At 51.5% G+C, this 22,183-nt stretch overlaps 1 protein-coding gene across 6 annotated transcripts in view; it reads left to right on the top strand.

The window, feature by feature from the left end:
- The window catches only part of LOC138472139 (cyclin-dependent kinase 11B-like), a 945,042-nt gene that overhangs the window by 811,867 nt on the left and 110,992 nt on the right, over positions 1–22,183 (top strand). For all 6 annotated transcript variants that reach the window (XM_069610151.1, XM_069610152.1, XM_069610149.1 and 3 more), the window contains one exon: positions 12,979–13,086. In XM_069610151.1, coding sequence (XP_069466252.1) covers positions 12,979–13,086 — 108 coding nt within the window. The remainder of the gene's footprint in view (positions 1–12,978; positions 13,087–22,183) is intronic.

The following is a 22,183-nucleotide window of genomic DNA, read 5'->3' as shown; positions in this document are numbered from 1 at the left end:
CTGCCAGTCGCTCACGTCCAAAGCCTTGCGGGAGCGCAAGAAGTTATCGGTAGGTAAGGTGTCCAAGCCACGGAAGTAGAGGTCTGCATGGCTTTCGAGGGGCGACTCTCCGTGTCGTCGCCGGAAGTCCAGTGGGTCTCGGTCCCGGAGTCGGTCCCACCACTCCTCTGCCTCTTCGAGGCACTCCTGGAAGCGCAGTCATCGGTCGCCTACCCCATCCTCATCAGAGGACTCCGCTCGTCGGCGGGTTGCTTACCCCCACCAAGCATGCGACGCCGGAGGAATGGGCTTCCTTCGGGAAGAAAATGTTGACGATTCTCGAATTGCAGGGCACTGGTCCGTCCGCCCCTCCGAGTGAGGTCGGTCGTGGTCGGTCGAGAGACGCCGCTCGCACGCCTTTGGGCTCGGGTGGTCGGCACGATTCGCGGGAGAGGTCCCGCTCGGACAAGGGGAATCGTTCTTGTCATGCCGGTTCCAGGCCCCAGTCCTCAACGCGCTCGAGACCGTGTGCACCTGTGGTGTCTTCGAGGAAGACGTCGATGCCGGTAGCGCCGAGGTCATCGACGGACTCTTTCGAGGCCCCGCCTCCGAAGAAGTCGTAGACGCCATCGACGCCCAGGCTGGCGAGGGACACGCTCGGGGCTCTGGCCTCGAGGACTGCGTCGACGCCATTGATGCTGTACGTGCCGCGTTTGGCATCAACGCCGATTCACTCGACACCTTTCGAGGCTGTTTCGGGGCTCGGTGGAACCACCTAGAAAGGCTCTGGCACAGGTGAAGCATGGCTTTGTTCCACATTCTGTGCCTTCTTACCGCCAGCTTGAGTTTATTTGAGGTGGATGAGGGCTCTGATGATGGCATGGTTCCGGATACGGTGCCGGTCGAGATTCTCTCGGGCCATAGCCAAATTGAGGACCTGCGGCAGTCCCTGCACGATGCCAGTGGGCTGGACACCTCTCCGGAGGTGGAGTTTTGTAGGCCTGAGCCTGGCACTCATGCCGACTCCTCGTACCGGCGCCTTATGTCCAGGGTCACCGAGTACTTGGGATGGTCTGCTTTCCCAGGGGATTTTCTTCAGGATGACCTTACGGATATCCTCGACCAAGGTCTACCAACTGACCCGGTACTGCCGATCCATATGGCTCTACAGGGGAGGGTGGCGTCGGCCTGGACTGCTCCGGAGAGTCTCCCGGCAGTGGCTGTCTTTGCCGCGAAAAATACCGCCCAGCCAGTAGCGACCCCTGCTACTTGACCAAGCACCCCACTCCAGAGAGTTTGGTGGTGCAGGCGGCTACGGCCCCAGCAAAGCAGGCGTCGTATCCTACCATCCCTCCTGATAGGGACGACAAGCGTTTTGACGGCTGGGTGAAGAAAGCGTTTTCTTCAGGGGGTATGGCGCTTCAGGCGGCCAACTCCTTTTGTGCCTAGTCACGTTTCACGCACACTCTGTGGGACTGTTTCCTTAGCGGCTGAACATATTCCCGAAGGGGACGAACGGAATGGTTTCCTTGCCATGGTTCAGGATGGCAAGGATGCCATGTGTGAGGCCGTGCAGTCGGGTTTGGACATGGCAGATTTTGTCAGCCGGTCCATGGCGGCGAGCACCGTGGTACGCAGGTTTGCGTGGTTGCGGAAGTCGGGGTTTGCTCCTGATGTGCAGGCCTGGCTCCTCAACATGCCCTTTGACGGGGAACATCTTTTTGGCAGCAAGGCTGACGAGAGCCTTGAGAGGTTGCAGACCTCCAAAGCTGCAGTGAAGTCGTTGGGCGCTGCAGTTCGCCAACCTCCGCCTTTTCGTCCTAGGGGACAGCAATGGAGGGGAGGTTCCTTTCGTTATTACTCCTTTGGTAAAGCGAGAGGAGCTGCCAGTCAAAGGGGCCTCCGTAGGAGTGCCAGAGGTGGAAAACAAGGTACTCGAGGTGCCAAAGCCGCTCGGGCTATTGCCTCTTTGCCCTCAGGCAACGCCGCAGCTGCTTCAGCTCAGTCATGAGGCCATGTCCCATGGTTCGCCGGTTGGGGTGGGGGGGAGGCTGGCGCAGCATCTTGCAGAGTGGCGTGCCATTACTTCAGATGTGTGGGTTCTGGAGATCATAACCCACGGCTACTGTCTTCCTTTCCGGCAGTGGCCTCAAGACAATCCACCGGGGAATCTCTTTGAAGAGTCCAGATCCGCTCCTTGCGCAGGAAATTCAATCCCTGCTGGAGAAAGGCGCCATAGAACTGGTGCCTGTAGCGAGAGGAACAAGGGATGGTATTCCCCTTATTTTTTGATTTCCAAGAAAGACTGGGGATTGAGACCCATCATGGACTTGGGCGGTTTGAACAAACTCCTCAGGAAGGACACGTTCAAGATGGTTACTCTCTCTCAAGTCCTCCAGGCCCTTCAACTTCAGGACTGGTTGGTGTCTCTCAACCTCAAGGATGCTTATTTTCATGTGCCAATACATCCAAAGCACAAGAAGTACCTGAGGTTCGCGGTTGGCGACTCGCACTTTCAGTTTCGGGTCCTGCTGTTCGGATTGACCTCCGCCCTGAGGGTCTTCACCAAGCCCATGGTAGTGGTGACAGCGCACCTCGGGGAAAGGGGGGATTCACGTCTACCCCTACCTGGACGATTGGTTGATCAGGGCGCGCTCTCCTGAGCAAGTTGGATCATCTGTCAGTCAACTGCCACTCCCTCCACAAGCTGGGCTTCTCCCTCAAATTAAAGAAGTCCCATTTGACACCAACTCAGAGGCTCCAGTGCATCGGAGCAGTGCTTGACACGTCCCTGGGGCAGTGTTTTCCTCCCCAGGTGAGGGCTAATCACATTCAGCAGATGGTGCACAAGTGTCAGCTTGCCCAGTGTCTCCCAGCGTTCGTGTTCTTGAGATTGCTCGGCCTCATTGCATCCTGCATTCTTCTGGTGCCAGAGGCCAGGTTGCGCATGAGATCTTTGCAATAGGCACTCAAGCTCCAGTGGTCTGTCCTCCGGCAGGATGTCGGACCCTGTTCAGGTGCCGTCCTCGGTCGCCCAGGACCTTCTGTGGTGGGCCGTTGAAGACAATCTGATGAAGGGGGCTCCATTTTGGCTACCCTGGCCCGAGGTAACGATCGTGACGGACGCATCCCTCGCGGGATGGGGAGCTCATGCCAACGAGTTGACAGACAGCTGTCTCTGGTCTCCGTCGGAGTCCAGACTCCATATCAATCTGTTGGAGCTGAGGGCCGTCAGGCTAGCCCTGAAGGTTTTTCTGTCGACTGTGCGAGGGAAGAATGTCCTGATCCTGACGGACAACACGGTGGCCATGCACTACCCCAGTGTCAACCGGAAGTGCGAGAGGTTCTGCTTGTGGGAATTTCCTCCAAAAGGAGCCTTAGGAGACGCGTTTGTGGTGGAGTGATCATTCCCACTGCTGTACGCGTTTCCTCCAGTCCCTGTCATCCCGCAAGTACTGCAGAGGTTACGGAGGTTCGGTTCCCGGATGATCCTCATTGCTCCGGCCTGGGCCCGGAGGACGTGGTACCCGGACCTTCTCGACTTGTCCATCTGCTCTCCACGTCGTCTTCCCTACCGAGACGATCTGCTCTCACGGGAGGGAGGGGTCAGGTTCTCCATCCAGAGGTCAGATCCCTCAACCTTCACGCTTGGTTTCTGAAAGGTTGAGGTATAAGGATTGGGACCTCCCTGAAGACGTGATGGAGGTGTTGCTCTCGGCCAGACGGCCAGCAACAAAAGTCCCTGTACCATTGCCGTAAGGTTTGCGACTGGTGCAGGGTTAAGAATGTGGATCCTTTTGCATGTGACATTCCAATGGTTCTGTCTTTTTTGCTTTCTTTGGCCCACAGGGGCTTGCAAGTGGGTACCGTTAAAGGTTACCCGGCGGCACTGTCCATATTTAAGCGCTCGTCTCAAGAGTGCTCCTATTTTAAAATTCCTTTAATTTCTCAGTTTCTGAAAGGGCTCACTAATGTGTTCCCTCGTCACCTTTCCAGGTGCCCGGTTGGGATTTGAACCTTGTTCTCAAGTTTCTGATGGGTGCTCCGTTTGAGCCTTTGCATTCATGCCCTTTGAGACTGTTAACTCTTAAAACTGTATTTTTGGTTGCGGTCACTTCTGCTCGCTGAGTGAGTGAGTTACAGGCAGTTTCAGTTAAGCCACCCTTCACTGTGTTTCATAAGAACAGGGTTGCCCTTAGAGTTCGTCCTTCCTTTCTTCCGAAGGTGGTGTCGGAATTTCATTTAGGCCAGAAGGTTGTTCTTACAGCGTTTTATCTTCCTCCACATCCTGGTAAGGAAGAGGAGAGGCTCCATAGGCTTGATCCTAGGAGAGCGTTAAGCTTTTATATTTCACGCATGTGCCGGGTCCGAGTGGACGATCAACTCTTCATTGGTTACGCTGGAAAGCATTTGGGACAAGCTGTGACGAAACAGACTTTGTCTCGCTGGATTATTTTGGCTATCTGAGTGTTACCGCTTGGCGGGTAAGGACCCACCGGTCGGCTTACGGGCCCATTCTACCAGGGGTATGGCTGCCTCTACTGCCCTACAGAGGGGTGTTCCTATTTTTCTCCAGCATGGGGTCTGGCATGGATTCACATGCTCATGAATATTCCCCGTCGTCAGGCTGGGAATCCTCGGTAAAGAAAAAACCAGTATCAGTTTCGTTTCTGATCTGTCTTTCGTAGTAACAACCAATCACTGGTCTCTGCGCCATACTGACCACAGCCAATGACTGCCCTCTACCTAAGCACCGCCTCTGGCAGCCATCTTCAGATTTTTACCGCACGTTCATGTGTTGGGATCCTCGTGCTATTGCTCTCGAGCGTTAGTGCTATTTTTTCACGTTTTTTCTCAAAAACTTCGTTTTTTCGGTCAAAAGAGCCTCAAGCTCCACCGACTCTCCATCCGATCAACGGGGACCCGTGTCGGATTCGTCTGCGCCCCTCAAGGGTGAAGATTTCGTCGAGCTACGCTTTTGGAGGACTCCAGAAGCTTCTCAGGCCCGGACATGGCCCAGGAGAAGGGAAGCTCGACGCCCGGAAAGCTGTTCAGGATCTGCCCTGGATGCCAGCTGCAGAACGTCTTTAAGGAGGACGAACACTCCTTTTGTCTCTACCGACATTTGGGATGAGGGCCTCGCCCTCCTCAAGAACCCTTCCACGACGCCAGCTAGAAGAGACCAGTACGAGAAGAAGTACCGGGTCCCGGACGCGGCCCCCCTGTGCCTCCGGGCGCAGCCTACCCCGGACTCCGTCGTCTCCGCAGCGGCCAGGAAGAAAGCGGGGGGGGGGAGTGCGGCCTCCACATCAACTTCCCCACCGGACGGCGAGGGAAAGAAATTGGACGCTATGGGACGCAGGGTCATCTCGTCTGCAGCGACGATTAAAGCGACCAACGCCTTGGCTATCGTGGCCCGCTACGACAGGGAGCTATGGTACAAACTGGCTCCCCTGCTGGACTTCCTACCGGACGACAAGAGGGCGGATGCCCTGGAGATCCTACAGGAAGGTGAGGTGGCGTCGGACCAGGCCATCACTATTGCGACGGACATAGCCGACACTGGGTTTCGCCAGTTGGGCAACGGCGTGTGCCTTAGGCGGCGTGGATGGCTCAAGGCTACGGACTTCCGTCAAGACGTACAGACCAGAGTCCTGGACATGCCGTTCGATGGGAACAACCTGTTTGGGAAAACAGTGGACGATTCCCTTCAGGCCATTAAAGCGGACACTGAGACGGCCCGGGGCCTTGGGGTTCTGCAGCAACGACGGACGCCCTTTCGGAGCAGCGGAGGCAAGGGCGCCTCCAAAGGTTCCGGCGGCGGTTTCTCCGCCTACCGTCAAGCGGCCCGCTCGTCGTCTCAGGAGGCCTACAGAGGACGAGGCAAGTCTGGCGGACCCCGCCGTCGTCGCCAAGGAGGTCAAGGCGGCAAAGCCTCGTCGAAACAGGATTGAACCGGCCGTGGGGTCGGGCCCCCACCGAAGCACCCCGGTGGGAGGCCGGCTGGCGAGCTTCGTCAGCGTGTGGGAGTCCATCTCCACCGACCGTTGGGTGCTGGACGCCTTAGCCCGGGGCCACGCGCTCGAGTTTCAAAGAAGGTGCCCGCGCGTCCCCCCCGTGGCCAGGAAAGAGCTTCACGTCCCTCAGCTTCTCCTGGAGGTAAAGGCGATGCTCAGGAAGGGCGCCATCGAACTCGTCCCAAAGAGGCTTCGGGGCTCCGGAGTTTACTCGAGATACTTCCTCGTGAAGAAGAAGACGGGAGGATGGCGCCCCATCCTAGACCTGCGACATCTGAACAAGTTCATCAAGGCGCAGAAGTTCCGGATGGTCACCCTCCAGCACGTCCTGGGTCAGCTGGAGGAAGGAGACTTCCTGTCGTCGTTGGATTTGGAGGATGCCTACTTCCATATTCCCATCCTAAAGGGGCACCGAAAATTCCTCAGGTTTGTGGTCCAAGGGCGTCACTACCAGTTCAAAGCCCTCCCCTACGGACTTCGGTCGGCACCCAGGGTATTCACCAAGTGCCTTGCACCGGTGGCGGCGCAGCTGCGCCGCGAGGGGATCCACGTCTACCCCTACCTGGACGACTGGCTCATCCGAGCCAAGACGAGGGAGCTCGCCGTGGAGCACACGGCAAGGACCGTCCAACTTCTCACGGACCTGGGATTCTCCGTGAACTACGCCAAGTCCCACCTGGTACCCGCGCAAAACGCACTGTTTCTGGGAGCGAAGCTCGACACAGTGTCCCTTCTGGCCTCCCCGTCGGAGGAAAGGACCAGGTCCATCCTGGGCAAGGTACAGCGGATGTTGGTTTCCGACGCGGCCAAGGTGAGGTCCATCAAGTCCCTCCTCGGAATGATGTCTTCTTGCATCTACCTCATTCCCATGTGCAGGCTCCGGATGCGCCCGTTGCAGGAGTTCCTGGACGTGCGCTGGATCACACTCGACGAGAGTTTCCGCCGAGCGGTCCGGTGGTGGGGCACCCGCGCGCATCTGACGGCGGGCATGGACTTCCAGACCCCAGACCACCAGGAGACAGTGACCACGGATGCCTCCCTGGAAGGGTGGGGAGCGCACACCGAAAATCTGCACGCGAGAGGCCTTTGGCTCCCGACGGAGAAGTCCCTCCATATCAACGTCCTGGAGCTCCGTGCAGTGTTCCTTCCGTCCCTCAAGGGCAAGGTGGTGAGGATCTTCACCGACAACACCACCACCATGTTTTACATCAGGAAACAGGGCGGAACCAGGTCCCCAGCACTGTCCAAGGAGGCGCAGGACCTGTGGCATTGGGCCGTCGCCCAAAGGATGTTTCTGGTGCCGTTTCATCTGGCAGGGATAAAAAACACCATCGCCGACTCACTCAGCAGGAAGCTGCGCTCGTGCCACGAGTGGGAACTACGGCAGGATCTAGTGGATCGCCTCTTCCGACGGTGGGGCACACCCCAGATCGACCTGTTCGCGACGGCGACGAACTCCAAGTGCCGGAGGTTCGCCAGCAGGTTTCCCCAGGCGAGGAGCATGGGCGATGCTTTCTCATTCCCCTGGGAGGGCCTGTTCCTCTACGCGTTCCCTCCTTTGCCACTGCTAATCCGGCTCGTCAACCAGCTCAAGAGGTCACGGTGCAGGATGATCCTTGTCGCACCTACGTGGCCGAGGCAGATATGGTTCCCGGACCTTCTGGACTTGTCAGCGTCCCCGCCAATCAAGCTGCCGGTGGACGCGGATCTACTCTCCAGGGAAGGAGGCGCCATCCTCCACCACGACCCGAAATCGCTGAACTTGCAGGCCTGGCTCCTGCAGCGCTAGAGTTTGGAGGATACGACATACCGGCCGACTGCAGAGAGGTTCTTGCAAAGGCCAGGGCGTCCTCGACTCTTAAATGCTACGGACACAAATGGAAGAGGTTCTCTGTCTGGTGCCATGCACAGAAGATTAACCCTCTACGGATTACGGCTCCCCAGGTACTGCCGTACCTGCTGACGCTGGCCAAAGCTGGACTGGCACACGCGTCCATCAAGATTCATCTTGCTGCGATCTCCCGATACACCAGAACCACGGGCCGGACGTCCTTGTGGTCTCATCGTCTGGTGAAAGAGTTCATGAAGGGACTGTTCAGATCGTTCCCGCCGGTGAAGGCTCCAGCCCCGGCGTGGGAGCTCAACGTGGTGCTGACCAAGCTCATGGGACCTCCGTTCGAGCCTCTGCACTCGGCCCCGTTGAAGTTTCTGTCGTGGAAAACAGCGTTTCTTGTGGCCATCACCTCCGCACGACGGGTGGGTGAGATCCAGGCCCTTTCCTGCAAGGCCCCGTACTTGACTTTTCACGACACGAGGGTAGTGCTCAGGACGCACCCCTCCTTCATGCCCAAGGTACCGTCGGACTTCCATCTCAACGAACCCTTGGTGTTGCCTGTGTTCTTCCCGTCGCCTTCGTCGCCGGCTGAGAGGACTTTGCACTCGCTGGATGTGGCTAGAGCGCTGAAGTTCTACGTGGACCGCACGAAGTGTTTTCGGAAGACGTCACAACTCTTTGTGAACTTTGGACCTGTCAATCAGGGGAAGGCTCTCTGGAAGGCTTCCATTTCCAGATGGCTCTCCGGCTGTATCATGTACTGTCATCGGTTGGCAAACCGACCGCTGCCTGGCCGTCCGAGAGCCCATTCCACCAGAGCGATCGCAGCTACCACGGCGTTCCTTTCTGGTGTGCCCCTGCTGGACATATGCAGGGCTGCTACGTGGAGGTCGACGCACACCTTCACGAAATTCTACTGCGTCGATCGGGATTCCAGGGAGGAGTCCAGGGTCGGCCAAGCAGTGCTGCGCAACCTGTTCGCCTGAGGTGAGCCTGGTGAGGAGGTAAGATGCTTAATGTTGAGTTTGATGTAATGCTTAATGTTGAGCCTTTGCCACCTCCCGTGGTTGTGCATGTGTGTACTGCTATGTATTCTTTATTCATGAGCATGTGAATCCATGCCAGACCCCATGCTGGAGAAGGAACAAGTTACTTACCTGTAACTGTTGTTCTCCAGCATGGGTCTGGCATGGATTCACATGCGAACCCTCCCGCCTACCCCTCTGCGGCTCTTCACTTGGTCATACTGCCACTTCACGTGCTTCCAAATCTGAAGATGGCTGCCAGAGGCGGTGCTTAGGTAGAGGGCAGTCATTGGCTGTGGTCAGTATGACGCAGAGACCAGTGATTGGTTGTTACTACGAAAGACAGATCAGAAACGAAACTGATACTGGTTTTTTCTTTACCGAGGATTCCCAGCCTGACGACGGGGAATATTCATGAGCATGTGAATCCATGCCAGACCCATGCTGGAGAACAGTTACAGGTAAGTAACTTGTTCCGTAACATCTGTGATGCAGCCACCTGGGCTTCAGTACATACTTTTGTACGTCACTACTCCCTCGATTCCATCCGGGGGCAGGATCTGGCCTTTGGCAAGGTGGTCCTTTACTCCGCAATTTGATTGGGGATTCTAAATTTCTGTTTTCAAAATTCTTTTCCCACCTCCTTTCATTGGTACTGCTTTGGGAGTCTGTCATAGATGTGGAATACGTCGGAGGACCCAATCCCCTCGAAGAACAAGTTACTCTCTTACCTGGTAACGTTCTTTCGATGGGATGGTCCGATGACGTTTTCCATATCGCTCCCTCCCTGTCTTCCCCGCTACAGAATTTCTTATGCGATTGCAGCTTATGTTTCCGCAAGGCTTTGTGTCTCAGACTGGCAGAAGACTGGTGCCACACGTTCTGGGGGAAATAACTACAACTGAGGCTACGGGCGTCGTGCGTCCTACTTATAACATCCAGTGACGTCGGCCGTTGGAGGAGGACGCAGACGCCGAAGATTTTCCGAAGCAGCACAGCTGTGGTGATTACTGTCATAGATATGGAATACGTCGTCGGACCATACCATTTAAAGAACGTTACCAGGTAAGAGAGTAACTTGTTCATCTAGGTTATTGTACTTGGTATCGTCCAAGATGTTATTGATTAGAGGGCGTAGAGTTGGAAGTGTTACGTTTCGGGCGTTCCTGGAAAGAGATGGTGGGGCAATGATAGGACTCTGGGGCGTGTCCAGGCAATGGGTTCATTATGAAGTATTGTAATCGAGCAATTGAGGTTGGACACCCAATCTAGCGTATGCCCCTTGACGTGTGTGGGCTCTGTGATTCGATGATTAAAGCCGAGCTTGGAGATGGAATTTTCGAGAGCTTGTGCATTGGTGTCATTAGGGTCCTGGAACCCAAGGTTAAGATCTCCAAGAAATATGATTTGAGAACCTAGTTTTACATTGGATGTTAAGAGGCCTGTGATGTCAACCTCGAAGGAGGAGATGGGGCCTGCAGGGCCGTAGACTCGGTGTAGGAGGATGGTTTGGGTGGCTGTTAACGGGAGTTTAACTGATAGGGGTTCAGCAGATGGTAGGCTGGTGACGTTGGTATCTCTGAGACCCAGGTGGGTTTTTGCTAGAAAGGCGAAACCACCTCCTCTGCCTGAATTTGTCAGTGTTTAACGCTCTGGAAGGGCTAGGGAGAGTGCAGGGCCTGCCGCCTGGTGAAGCCAGGTTTCTGTGATGGTGAGAAAATCCAAGCCATTTTCTGAGATAAGGTCTGCAATGTTAGGTGCATGGGCAACTAGGGACCGTGCATTGATCAGTGCACCTTTAATGGTGGGTGGCATTGCTACGGCGAGTGGTCCACGCAGACTTGGTGAGACAGTAAGTGGCGGTTCCATAGTAAGGGTGGCAGCGGGAGTTGGTAGATTAAGTATCTCTGTCGGTACTGCCGAGTGAGTGGTAGGCAAGTATTTTTTAGATTTGGACGTAGGGGTTTGAGGATGCAATTGAGTATGTGTCATATGGATGATGAATCGAGATCCTAGTCTCTTGTTCCTGATATTCACAGGGCACGGTATCAGTGGTGTGGGGGGTGTGGTGAAGCGTTGGATCCATTCTGTGGGACTGAGTAGGTTCGTGGAAGTGACCCTAGAGAAGGAGTCGATGACAGGTGTGTAGTTCTTTTCAGTCTGGAATGGCCAGAGGAAGTTTGTGGGCGAGATGGAGTGGAATAGGGGGAGAATAGAGGCCATGGTGAGGGTGACTCTATGGAAGGCTGCCATGAGGGCAGACAAGGTGTCTTGCCCGTCGCAGCTGAGAGAGCACTGGTGAGGGCCTTGACGACACCATGGTAAGCCAAGCTGGTGCTCTGAGTTGGGCAGCACTATAGAGAGCGAAAAGGCTGGTGTAAAGTCCTACAGTACTTAGTGCATAGGACTCTGCACGTGTATAGACCCTAACGGCTAACAAGGTGCAGATTGTTAGGAATGAGACCAGGTATCCTTGGTTATCTTTGTTATAGCGCAATGTCCAGGCTAGCTAGCATGATACAATATGCATGCAAGTTAATACTGTGTAGTAGAAAGGCTGGAAAAGGTGCCTAGTCTAGGACAGACTAATGAATGTAAAGGCAAGCTAGACACAACATAACCTAATGCACAGGTATAATGCAGGTCAACATAGTATGATGCTGGGACTGGATAAAAGTATCATTGTGTATAGGCTAGGTCAAAATAATACACTTCACAGACCAACTAAGGCAACACAATACGCAGGCAAATTGGTATGATAAAGATCGTGGGATATCTGGGCAGGACACAGTGCACAGAGGAGAGATTAGTAAAAGAACATGGGCAAGCTGAACACAGTACAGTGCGCAAATAATTCAACCAAATGTAATGCAGAAAAATATAGTGTAATGCCAGCGTTGGGTAAGAGTAGCCTAGTGTAAGGGCCATATCAGCATAATACGAATCAGACCAATTACTGAGGTACAATGCGCAGGCAGATTAGTATAATCAGTAGCGCTGTAAGCTATGGGGCAATGGTACGGGCAACATGGGTATCCAATACTGATCAGGCAGTATGAGGTATAAGACAATGGTAGGGGCCACATAAGCATCAAATACTGAACAAGCAGTACACAGGCAGTATGTATTCAGAGGTTGTAAGCTATCAGGCAAGAACATTTACCGCATACAGTAGTTTTATGCTTAAAGAACGGTGTATACTGCGGACGCACCCCTCCTTCATGGCGAAGGTTCCGTCGGAATTGCACCTCAACGAGCATTTGGTGTTAACCGTGGTTGTGTAATATTGTACTGCTATGTATTCTTTATTCGTGAGCATGTGAATCCATGCCAGACCCATGCTGGAGAACAAGTTACAGGTAAGCAACTTGTGCCATACACCCAAAGGTCTTACTCGCCTAGTATAACTGTGTTATCCTGAATAATAGTTGTAGGTTTGTACTGTTCCTTCAACGAGTGTTCCACTACTCAGAAAAGTATACTTGCAGGTTGGTTTTCTAATTGATTCCTTAACCGAGTGTCGCTGCACCACTGCTTGGGTCTACTACCTTTGTATTAATGAAAGTATTTGGAAAGTAACTTATGGTTTTACTACCCATGAATAGGTGTGTCCTATACTAAATGTGTTTGGTAAATTCTCACTTTCCTAGAAATACGGTTAATTTTCTAAACAAGCTTTATGCTTTGATCTGTGTACCTTCAAGCATTCTGTCAGGTTTTTATAATGTGTTTGACTCTGACAAAGTATATACCCCAAGATTTAATTTGGCCTGACAAGATTTATAATAAACCTTTATTTTTTTAATACGTCTGATTGTAAGTGTTTCTGTTGAACCCTTGGTATAGTACAAGTTATTTGTACCTTTCTACAGCCCTCTCTCCCTCCTAAGAAAAGCCTGGCTGCTCTGTCTACGCTCCCATGTAGTCGAGTGGTACAGCCTTATACTTAAAGTGGAGTCTTGCACTGTCTCAGTTGTATGGTTTTACTAAGCCCTTAGTTGGACTGCAGAAAAACTTTCCTAACAATCAGCTACTCCATGAGCAATTGTTAGGATCTTGTAAAGAAAAATAGTTGTATCTGCGCATTGCTAATCTTTGTTTTGGTTGTTTTTGTTGCCTTCAGGTTGGTGATTTTGGGCTAGCACGCGAGTATGGATCCCCTCTGAAACCTTACACACCGGTGGTGGTAACACTGTGGTACAGATCTCCCGAATTACTACTAGGCGCAAAGGTACAGCCGTTCATACTGGTTTACCTGTGTTCACGTGTATGGCTTTGCATGCTCCTAATGTCTATTGCCTTTACATTGTACCCTGAACATGACATCCATCTCATGTTTAGATGTATTCAAAGTGTAGCCTATGTGTATACATCTTTTCTTTGCAATCTCCCCATACTCCATTTTGCTGTATTATCTACATTTTCACTCCTATGTATGCCCCAGCCCCCTCCCACCTCCACATCACATTAAAAAGAAATCTGTTAGGGCTCTTATTTAACAGTTTTCTGTAAGTACTGTTAGGTAAAATGTTCATAGCAATGATCAATCATCCTGACCTGTGTCCACCCCAGAACAATTTTCTTCACTGGTGGATTATTTTTCCCTATACCTCAGTGAGTGGTAACCTTTTTCCACACTCGGAGTCTTTTACTCTTTTTATGGGTATCCTTTTTAAGACTCTACATAGTGTCTTTTTAATTGTATTCTCTTTGACAACTTTTGATACATACTGCCTATTGTTGCTGGGTTGCCCTTTTAGGGCTCCCCTTTTAACTTTCTCTGGCTAACCTTATGAGAACTACAGTTCCCAAGGGGAGAAAGAATCTTTGTATCTCTTTTACATTTTATTAGGTAAGACCAGCACCCCCACCTTATGTGGAGTGCTGGGGAGATGGACTGTACCCTTTCTCATTTTAACTGTAACATTTCTGTTACAGGGACAAGCTTACTGTTAATGGCTGGTGGCAGTGAATCCTTTAACTAATTTGGTGCACCTTTACCGCCGGCTGTTTCCACAGCACCGGTGAAGGCACCCATGGATGCTCATTTTACCAAAATGGCACCAGTATTCTTTTTTTCGCCATTTCAGTCTTCCTTGTCCTTTCATTTTCCTTCCCCTGACCTCCAGCCCCGGAAATTCCTTTGTCACTTCTATCTTCAGTGGAAGACCTCGGTCAAGCCCGCTGTTAAAAGAAATTCTCATTTCTGTGCCAATTCCCTTAAATCTAGAGACCCTCAGCTCTTTTGCTGGACTTTAGGACTTTTAATTTTAACCCTGGAGCGAGTGGGACCTTTTCTCACTCTCATGTGTTTTGACCTGATTTGGATTGTGTTTTCACTGTTTTTGGAGTCTGACAAACTCCATAGGCATTTACTTTTTGTATGGTGGCACATCACAAATACCTTTTCTTGTGTGAACTACCGTTCCCAAGAATAGTACAGTGAAGTTTACTTTACCTACCTTTTTTCTTTGTAAGTCCAGCACACACCATCTTATGTGGAGTGCTGGCGGGGTTACCTAGTAGCCCCTTATCCTACCTTCTCATGTAACATTTTTTATTACCCTCAATGCTTTAAATGGCTGGTGGCAGTGGTTTAATTTTCCTACCATTGTGCTTTTCTATCCCAGGCTGAACCCTCAGCTGCAGTACAGCGCCCATTCTTCTTTTTTTTTGCCATTTTCTGTTTGTGAGGTCTTTGTTGGGTTTTACTCTTTGCGTTAAGCCAGGTTTGAGCCCTTTATTTGTCTTGCCTTTGGCGGGCTTCAGCCCTGATCCCCGCCTCTAGCTCCAGTGTGTCTGGAAAGGCAGGATGGGAGGGAGGTTCCTGAAACTCCCCTGTCCTTTGTCTCTAGGAGTGCCTGAATGCAACCAGCCCTGATTGGCTGGCTGTGTGATTGACAGCCTAGGATGTGCATGAAAAGGAGAAACCTGCTTAAAAGGCAAGGGTTTTGGGACTAAAGGCTGAGTCAACCACTGGGAGAAACTCCCAACGGAGACCCGGTGAACTAAGCTTGCTGCAGCCTCCTGGGCCTTTGAATTTCCCAGTGAAGCCCTGCTGCTGTGCTGAAACTCCTTTTTCACTTTGACAGAGAAGCTCCGAAGGGCCGACTTCTTCACTTGGGTTAGTGGGACCCATTAACCCTGAGACGAAATCCACTGGACGATCTTCCCTGACTGGCTGTACTACTTCGCTGCTGCAGGAAAAAAGTACCAGGGATCAAGAAATCCATAGTAGAGTGTAAAGTCTGAAGTCCGGCCAAAAGCTCCAGGAGTCTCCTAAGGACCCTCCAGAAGCAGGACGACCAAAGCTCAAGTCCCCTCACCAGTGTTTTAGGGAGAATTCTCATTTCTGTGCTAATTCCCTTCAACCTTAGAGACCTCCAGCTCTTTTGCTGGACTTTGGGACTTTTTAATTTTTACCTTGGAGAGTGAGCCCTTTTTCTCACTCTCTCGTGTATTTTGATCTGCTGATTTGGATTATGTGTTTCCTTTGTTTTTGGAGTCTGCAAAACTCCATAGGCATCTACTTTGTTTATGACACACAGCACCTTCAGTGCAGTGCCACAGAGAAATCTTTTAGATTTCTCATAAGGTTTAAATACCTTTACTTGTGAGAACTACTGTTCCCAAGTATAGTAAAGTGAAGTTGACTTAACTTACCTTTTCTCTCTGTAGATCCAGCACCACCTCATTTTATGTGGAGTGTGAAGGGGGGCGGGGGGGTTGGCGGGGGGTTTACTTAGTAGCCTCTTTTTCTACTTAATCATGTAACATTTTTTTTGTTACCCTCACTACTTGAAGTGGCTGGTGGCAGTGCTTGAATTTTCCTACCATTGTGCTTTTCTACCGCAGGCTGAATCCTCAGTTGCAGTATAGCACCCATGGATGACCATTGTTGCTCTTTCTTGGGTTTTACTCTGCACGCCAAATTAGGTTTAAGCCCTTTGTTCATATTTCCTTTGGTGGGCTTTGAGATACTGACCGCACCAACTAGATTGCACACTCGCATACATGGAGTGAGCGTTTTATATAAGAGCCATTTTAGCTTTGTTCTTGGAGTGGACAGTACGACTGTACCCTTTGCATTCCACCAACTAAGACCAATGGGCACAATTACATTTTTGCACTTAGTTTGGAATACACTGAGTAAACCTGGTCCGCAGGTTGCCAACACGCAGAACTGGCTGTGACAATCTAATACACAGTGCTGTCCTTTTCTGCAGTAGCCAGTCGGAATTGTTCAGAATTGATATTAGTGTTTGAAAAGGTATATGCCACCATTATAGAAGGTTAGGGACAGCTCTCTCCTCTATCCCTTTTAGATAGGCGTTGCACCACACGCCACCTAGTGTGAGGCTCCCCCAATAGGGTCAGGGTGTCCTTCCCCAGGGCTAGCTTTTAGCTTGGTTGTCTCCCCTGTTTTCATACTGTGTGATTATGTAAGATTATTTAATACACTATCTTTGAATAACCTCTCTCTCCTACTGAACCGTTGTTTTGTGCTACCATACTGTACCGGGTTAACGGTTAAGGACAATAACGGCTTGTCCGTCTCTCCTTGTGTTTTTTTACGAGTTTACCCTGTTTGTCTATATACAACCATTGCCACCAGCCATTAATTGTAGAAAGGGTAACCTAAAATTGGTACATGAGAAACTAGACAAAGGGGATAAGTAACCCCTCCAGCACCCTATTGTAAGCTAGTGTGTGCTGGGTCTAGAAAGTTACAAATGTAAGTAAAGTCAATTTCACTTTACTGCTCTTCGAAAAAGTAGTTTATCCAAGAGAAGGTATTTAAACCTTTGGGAAATCTAGAAGACTTCCCGGTGCCACTACACTGAAGTTGCTATGCATCACAATATAAAAAGATGATGCCTATGGCATTTGACTCCAATAACCAAAAAAAACAGAGTTTAAATCATAGTAAAATACATGAGTGGGGAAAAAGGTCTTGCTCTCCCAGGTTGAACATTAAAATGTCCTAGAGTCGAACAAAAGTGCTGGGGGTCTCTAAGGTAGACAGGAATTGGCACATTTCTGAGAATTTTCCCTAACCGTCCCCAAGTCCAGCGGCAGGTTCCCCATTCCTCCCCGGAGTTGACATCTGTAAAGCAGTACAGCCAGAGGTGCAGCCTGGGCTTGCGGACGGTCAACCCACATGGGAGACAGCCGCTCCCAGGGAAACACCAATGTTATGCTACCATGGGGGCCAATTTGTGTCCACTCCCACCCACATTGCTAACAATCCAGCCCCAGTCCCACCAACCCCACTGACAATGGGCCCTAACCGTAGAATAATAATAAACAGTAGCTGCTCGCGTAGAAAAAGCTGTAAACGAAAAAAAAATTTGTTACCTATGGTCACCCCAGCAAAAACAAATCAGAACTACTACTCTACGATCACGGCCCCCTTTCAAGCTATCTGACCCTCACCCACCATTAAAAACACATTTGCCCCTTCCTAGGGGCAGATTGCAAGATTGCACTAGCAATCTGCCCCCAGGGAAGGCTACATGCGAGCACCCCCCCCATCCATTTGAGCTGAGGGCCACTCCCTTTTCATTACGTAAGTCGCTGGTGGTTTAGGGTGCCCCCCACCAACAACTTTTTTGTTATTGATATTTTTTTACTGTGCCCATCTGCCCCAGGATGGGCAAAACATACTGCCACATGCTTGGGGGGGGGGGGTGGGGGGGTGTGCCAAGATTTCAGGAAGCCCTCTCCCGCCCACCTCAAATGGATGGGAAGCATCTCATGTCGCCCTCCCTGGGGCAGTTAAAGGCAGAAATCTGCTCTGCCCCCAGGGAGGGCTTCATGAGATGCCCCCCATACACTTAGGGTGGTGGGCACCCCCTTTCATTATATAAAATGCCTGGTGGTCTAGTGGCCCCCCACCAAAACATAGTTTCATTGATTATTTTTGTTAATTTGCCTAGGGGCAGATGGGCACAATGAAGTGTGCCAACCTTGGGGGGTGGGGGGGGCCTGTTCAGATTTCTGTTGGCCCTCTCCCCCTCAGCCCAAAGGATGGGGGGGGCATCTCATGTACCCCTTTCTAGGGGCAGACATCTGCCCCCAGGGGGGCTACATGAGTGCCCCCCATTCACTTAAAGTGGGGGGAGAGGGCCACCCCCCTTTCATTAAATAAAATGCCTGGTGGTCGAGTGCCCCCCCCTACCCTCCAAAACTGAATTTCATTTTTTTTTTCATTTTTTTTTTTTTGCACATTACTTATTTATTTATTACACGCCCAGGACCTTGAGGTATCACGGCGAGGTTACAGAGAAACTGCTATATCTGATCTATCAATACTGGTTGAATAACCAGGTTCTTAGCAGTTTTTTAAAAAACAGATAGTGTTTCTTCTTTTCTGATACTAAGTGGGATGGTGTTCCAATGTTACGGCGCTAGGTATTGGAAGCTACTCCCTCCTGCTGTAGTGTTCTTGAAACGGAGCAACCCTAGTAGGAGTTGGTTGTTTGATCTTAGGGTTCTGACCGATTCTTTTTTTGGCAATGGATTTGTTCAGATAAATGGGTGCTTTGTTATGGTGGCATTTGAATATTGTTGATGGTTAACGTGTCTTGAGAGTAGTTCCCTGAAAGTGGTAGAAGGATCTGGGTGTCATCAGCAAAATTGGTATAGAAGACACCCATGTCGTCTAGAGCTGCAAAAAGGAGCTTAGTATAAGCATTATAGAGTGCATGACCCTTTAGGTACTCCAATGGGGAGTGGGATAGGGTCTGCTGCTTCTTTACCTATAGCGACTCTAGTAGTTCGTTCTGCCAGGAAAGATTTAATCCACACAGTGTGCTGTCCCATCCTTTGGGGGGTCGGGCGGGAGAGAGAGCAGCCCCCTCTCCCCTCACTTCACAAACGGATCCCCGGTGGTCTAGTGGCATTGTTGGACGTGGATGGAGTGATCTGCGCCCAGCAATGCTTCAAATAAGGTGGTGTTGGAAAGGGGAGAGTCTTGCTGCCGCAGTGAAATTTACTTTGTTTCACGTCGGTACGCATTAAGATAAGGTGGTTTTGCACACACACCCATGCTTTACGCCTATACTTATCTCAACGTTCCATGTAAACCAATCCATAGAACTACCCACCTTTTTCCAGAACCCCACTAACGTGCCGGAAAGAAGCCTCCACACACTGGTTGTCAGGAGAGTGGTTATCTACTGTCTGGAAAAAACAAAGCCACTAAGCACAAGCCAGTTATTCGTTTCAGTGGCATCTGGCAGAGAAGGCGACCCTTACTCTTAAGTCCCGTCCCCTTTCCTCCATACTGTATGGGTATCCCTCGCGAGGGACTGGAGACGGAACCATTTTCACCAGAAAAATGTTCTTCCCCTTTAAATTTAGAGGCACGGCCCTGGGAGCATGCGCTCGCCTGACTCTGCCCACCGGTGCCATTCATCAGTCCCCTTTTCCGCGTCGACGGGAACGAGCCGATTTCACCAGCGCTCCTGGTGTTTGGTTTCGTCCGTGTAATACCACATGCTCTTCCCCGGATATTATTTCTTGTTTTTTCTTTTTTCTTCTAGATAATTGGTGCTCCGACACCACGCTCCTCCCCGGCGCATGTCGACCAACGGGTTTCAGCAGGTGTCCAGCCTGCGAGGGGCTCTTCCCACAACAGACCCCTTTGCCTCCGCTGCCTTGGCCCCGACCACGGCTGGGAAGGTTGCTCCGCTGGCAATTCCTTGACGTCTCGGGCACTAAAAGACTGCCTAGGTCCACCAGCATGTACTATGTGAACAAGCAGGCGGGTACCAGATCCCCCTCCACTGTGCAACCTTGCGATTTAGCATGTGGGAATGGGCCCTGGAGAACAACTTCTACTTCATCGCCGGCCACCTCCCGGGGAGTCCAATTTGGAGGCGGACAGACTCAGCAGACTGGGGGTGGGGGGGACAATTACGAGTGGCAATTGAATGACCTGGTACTGGAGGAAATCTTCCTCAGATGGGGGCATCCCCAAGTGGTTCTGTTTGCCTCCCATGACAACAATAAATGCCAACAGTTTGCCACCTGGCAAGGGCAGGGCCCCGTCCCCCTGGGCGATGCTTTCCACCTACTGTGGAACTACATGTGGGCGTACACCTTCCCTCCCACCCCCCTGGTCCACGAGGTGATCTGCAGGATAAAGCAATCGTGTCACCTGAGCGTCATTCTGATAGCTTCCTGGTGGCCGGCGAGACCATGGTTCTCCAAGCTGCTCAGCCTATTGGACAGGCCTCCCATTCACCTACCGCTGGGCCCAGCTCTGCTCCTGGCACAGCAGCGGGGCAGGGTTCTCCACCCTGCACCTCACAAACTAGCCCTCGCAGCGTGGTTCCTGAGCAGGTCACTCTGGAACACTTGAACCTGTCGCAGGCTAACCTGGACATCATTCAGGGTGCCAGAAGCAAAGCTACCAGGAGCTAATACAAGAGCAAATGGTCTAGATTCTGTCATTGGGCCAGCTCTACGGAGATCGACCCGCTCAAGTGCTCTTTGGATGATGTCCCCTAATTTTTGGCACACCTCGCACACTCAGGAGTGCAAATCGTCACATGCTGCACTTACCTGGCAGCCATAGGGGTCTACAGGAATTCAGGGGAGGGTCTTTTTTCCTCCTCTAACCCTGTGGTAAAGCGCCACCTGGCGGGCCTCCACAGATTCTATCTGCCCGTAAGGAGGCTGCACCGAGTCTGCTCATGGGCCTCACCTCAGCTCGCAGGGTCAGCGAGATCCAGGCCCTCATGGCCTCAGAGCCCTATACCACGTTTCACATGGATAAGGTGGACCTCCAGACTCGCCCTGCTTTCCTACCCAAAGTCCCATCCGCCTTCCACCTGAACGAGGAGATTGTTCCACCTACTTTCTTCTCTGATCCCAAAGATGAGCCTCAGACTCCTGCATCGCCTCGATGTCAGATGCGCTCTGAAGTATTACTTGGACAGGACCAAGGATTTCCGCAAGTCTGATGCCCTTTTTGTAACCTTCGGGAGGGCAAGACCAAGTTATCAGGCTTCCAAGGCCTCCATCTCTAGGTGGATTGTCACGGCCATCAAGGAGGCCTATGAGGGGGCAACACAGGCCGGTTCCGGCCAATCTGCATGCCCATGCTATCGGGGCCAAGAGCACGGCTATTGCCTTCCAACGCCATGTGCCGTGGCAGGTCATCAGTAGGGTGGCCACCTGGGTCACCCCCTCTGTTTTTTGCAAGCACTTCTGTCAGGGCTTCACCTCTAGGTCAGACGCGGCTTTCAGGCAGGCGGTTCTGAAAAACCTGTTTGCTTAAGGAGGGTCTCCTCTCCACCCTGGGGCTACACTCAGTTGCAATCGCCCTTAAGTATGGAGGAAAGGGGACGGAAGTGTAATTAATAGTTACTCACCGTAGTGACTAGCGTACTCTTATTCCATAGTCCCCCTTTCCTCCATACGTCCCACCATCCTCACCCCTAATAATACTGGTGTCATTAGGCAATGTTGCATATTGTCGACGCATCATTGAGGAGTGGCGCCGGTGGGCGGATTCAGGCGAGCGCATGCTCCCAGGGCCGCGCCCTGGCGTCTTTAAATTTAAAGATGATTTTTCTGGTGAAAAAGGTTCTGGCTCCCATCCCTCGCGAGGGAAGCCCATACAGTATGGAGGAAAGGGGACAATGGACGAAGAGTATGTTAATCACTTTGGTGAGTAACTATTAATGTCTCTAAGTCAGCTGTCTCAAAGTGGATCGTAAACTGCATGACACTGTTTCTCTCTTGCCAAGAGAGATCTACCCTTCACGCCTAGAGCGCACACTACTCGGGGCACAGGGGCCACCATAGCATTCATTGCGAGTCCATTTGCAAAGCAGCAACCTGTCGTTCTGTACACACCTTTACACAACACTACTGCCTAGATACACACTGTAGGTCTGATTCTCAGGTGGGACAAGCGGTGCCAAGACATCACTTTGCTACTCTTCCTTCATAGTTCCCACCATCATCTCTGGGTACTGCTAGCTAGTCTATGCACAGCATGTAATTCTAAGCAGATTCACAAGCTTAAGAAGACATGTATTACTCGCAGTAATAGCATGTCTGATTGTATCTGCTTAGATTCACAAGTGCGCCCACCCTTCTCCCCTAGTGGAGTAGAAGGAACATAGACTTCTTACACCTTCTCTCTTCTGTATTCGCTCACGCTGACCATAAGGCTCCCTCATGGCAGAAAAAACACAGAGGGACCTCGACGTGAGGGATTTTGGGTACACTGCATCTCACGTTAGGGATAGTGTTAGTCACGCCCATGTCGGCGTCCCCTTTCGATCTTCGAAAACAAAGATGCAATACTC

Source organism: Ambystoma mexicanum, chromosome 8 (assembly GCF_040938575.1).
Source record: "Ambystoma mexicanum isolate Mex_15411 chromosome 8, UKY_AmexF1_1, whole genome shotgun sequence".
NCBI classification, from domain to species: domain Eukaryota; kingdom Metazoa; phylum Chordata; class Amphibia; order Caudata; family Ambystomatidae; genus Ambystoma; species Ambystoma mexicanum.
Note: the sequence above shows the minus strand (reverse complement) of the source record. Positions and strands in the feature narration are given on the sequence as shown.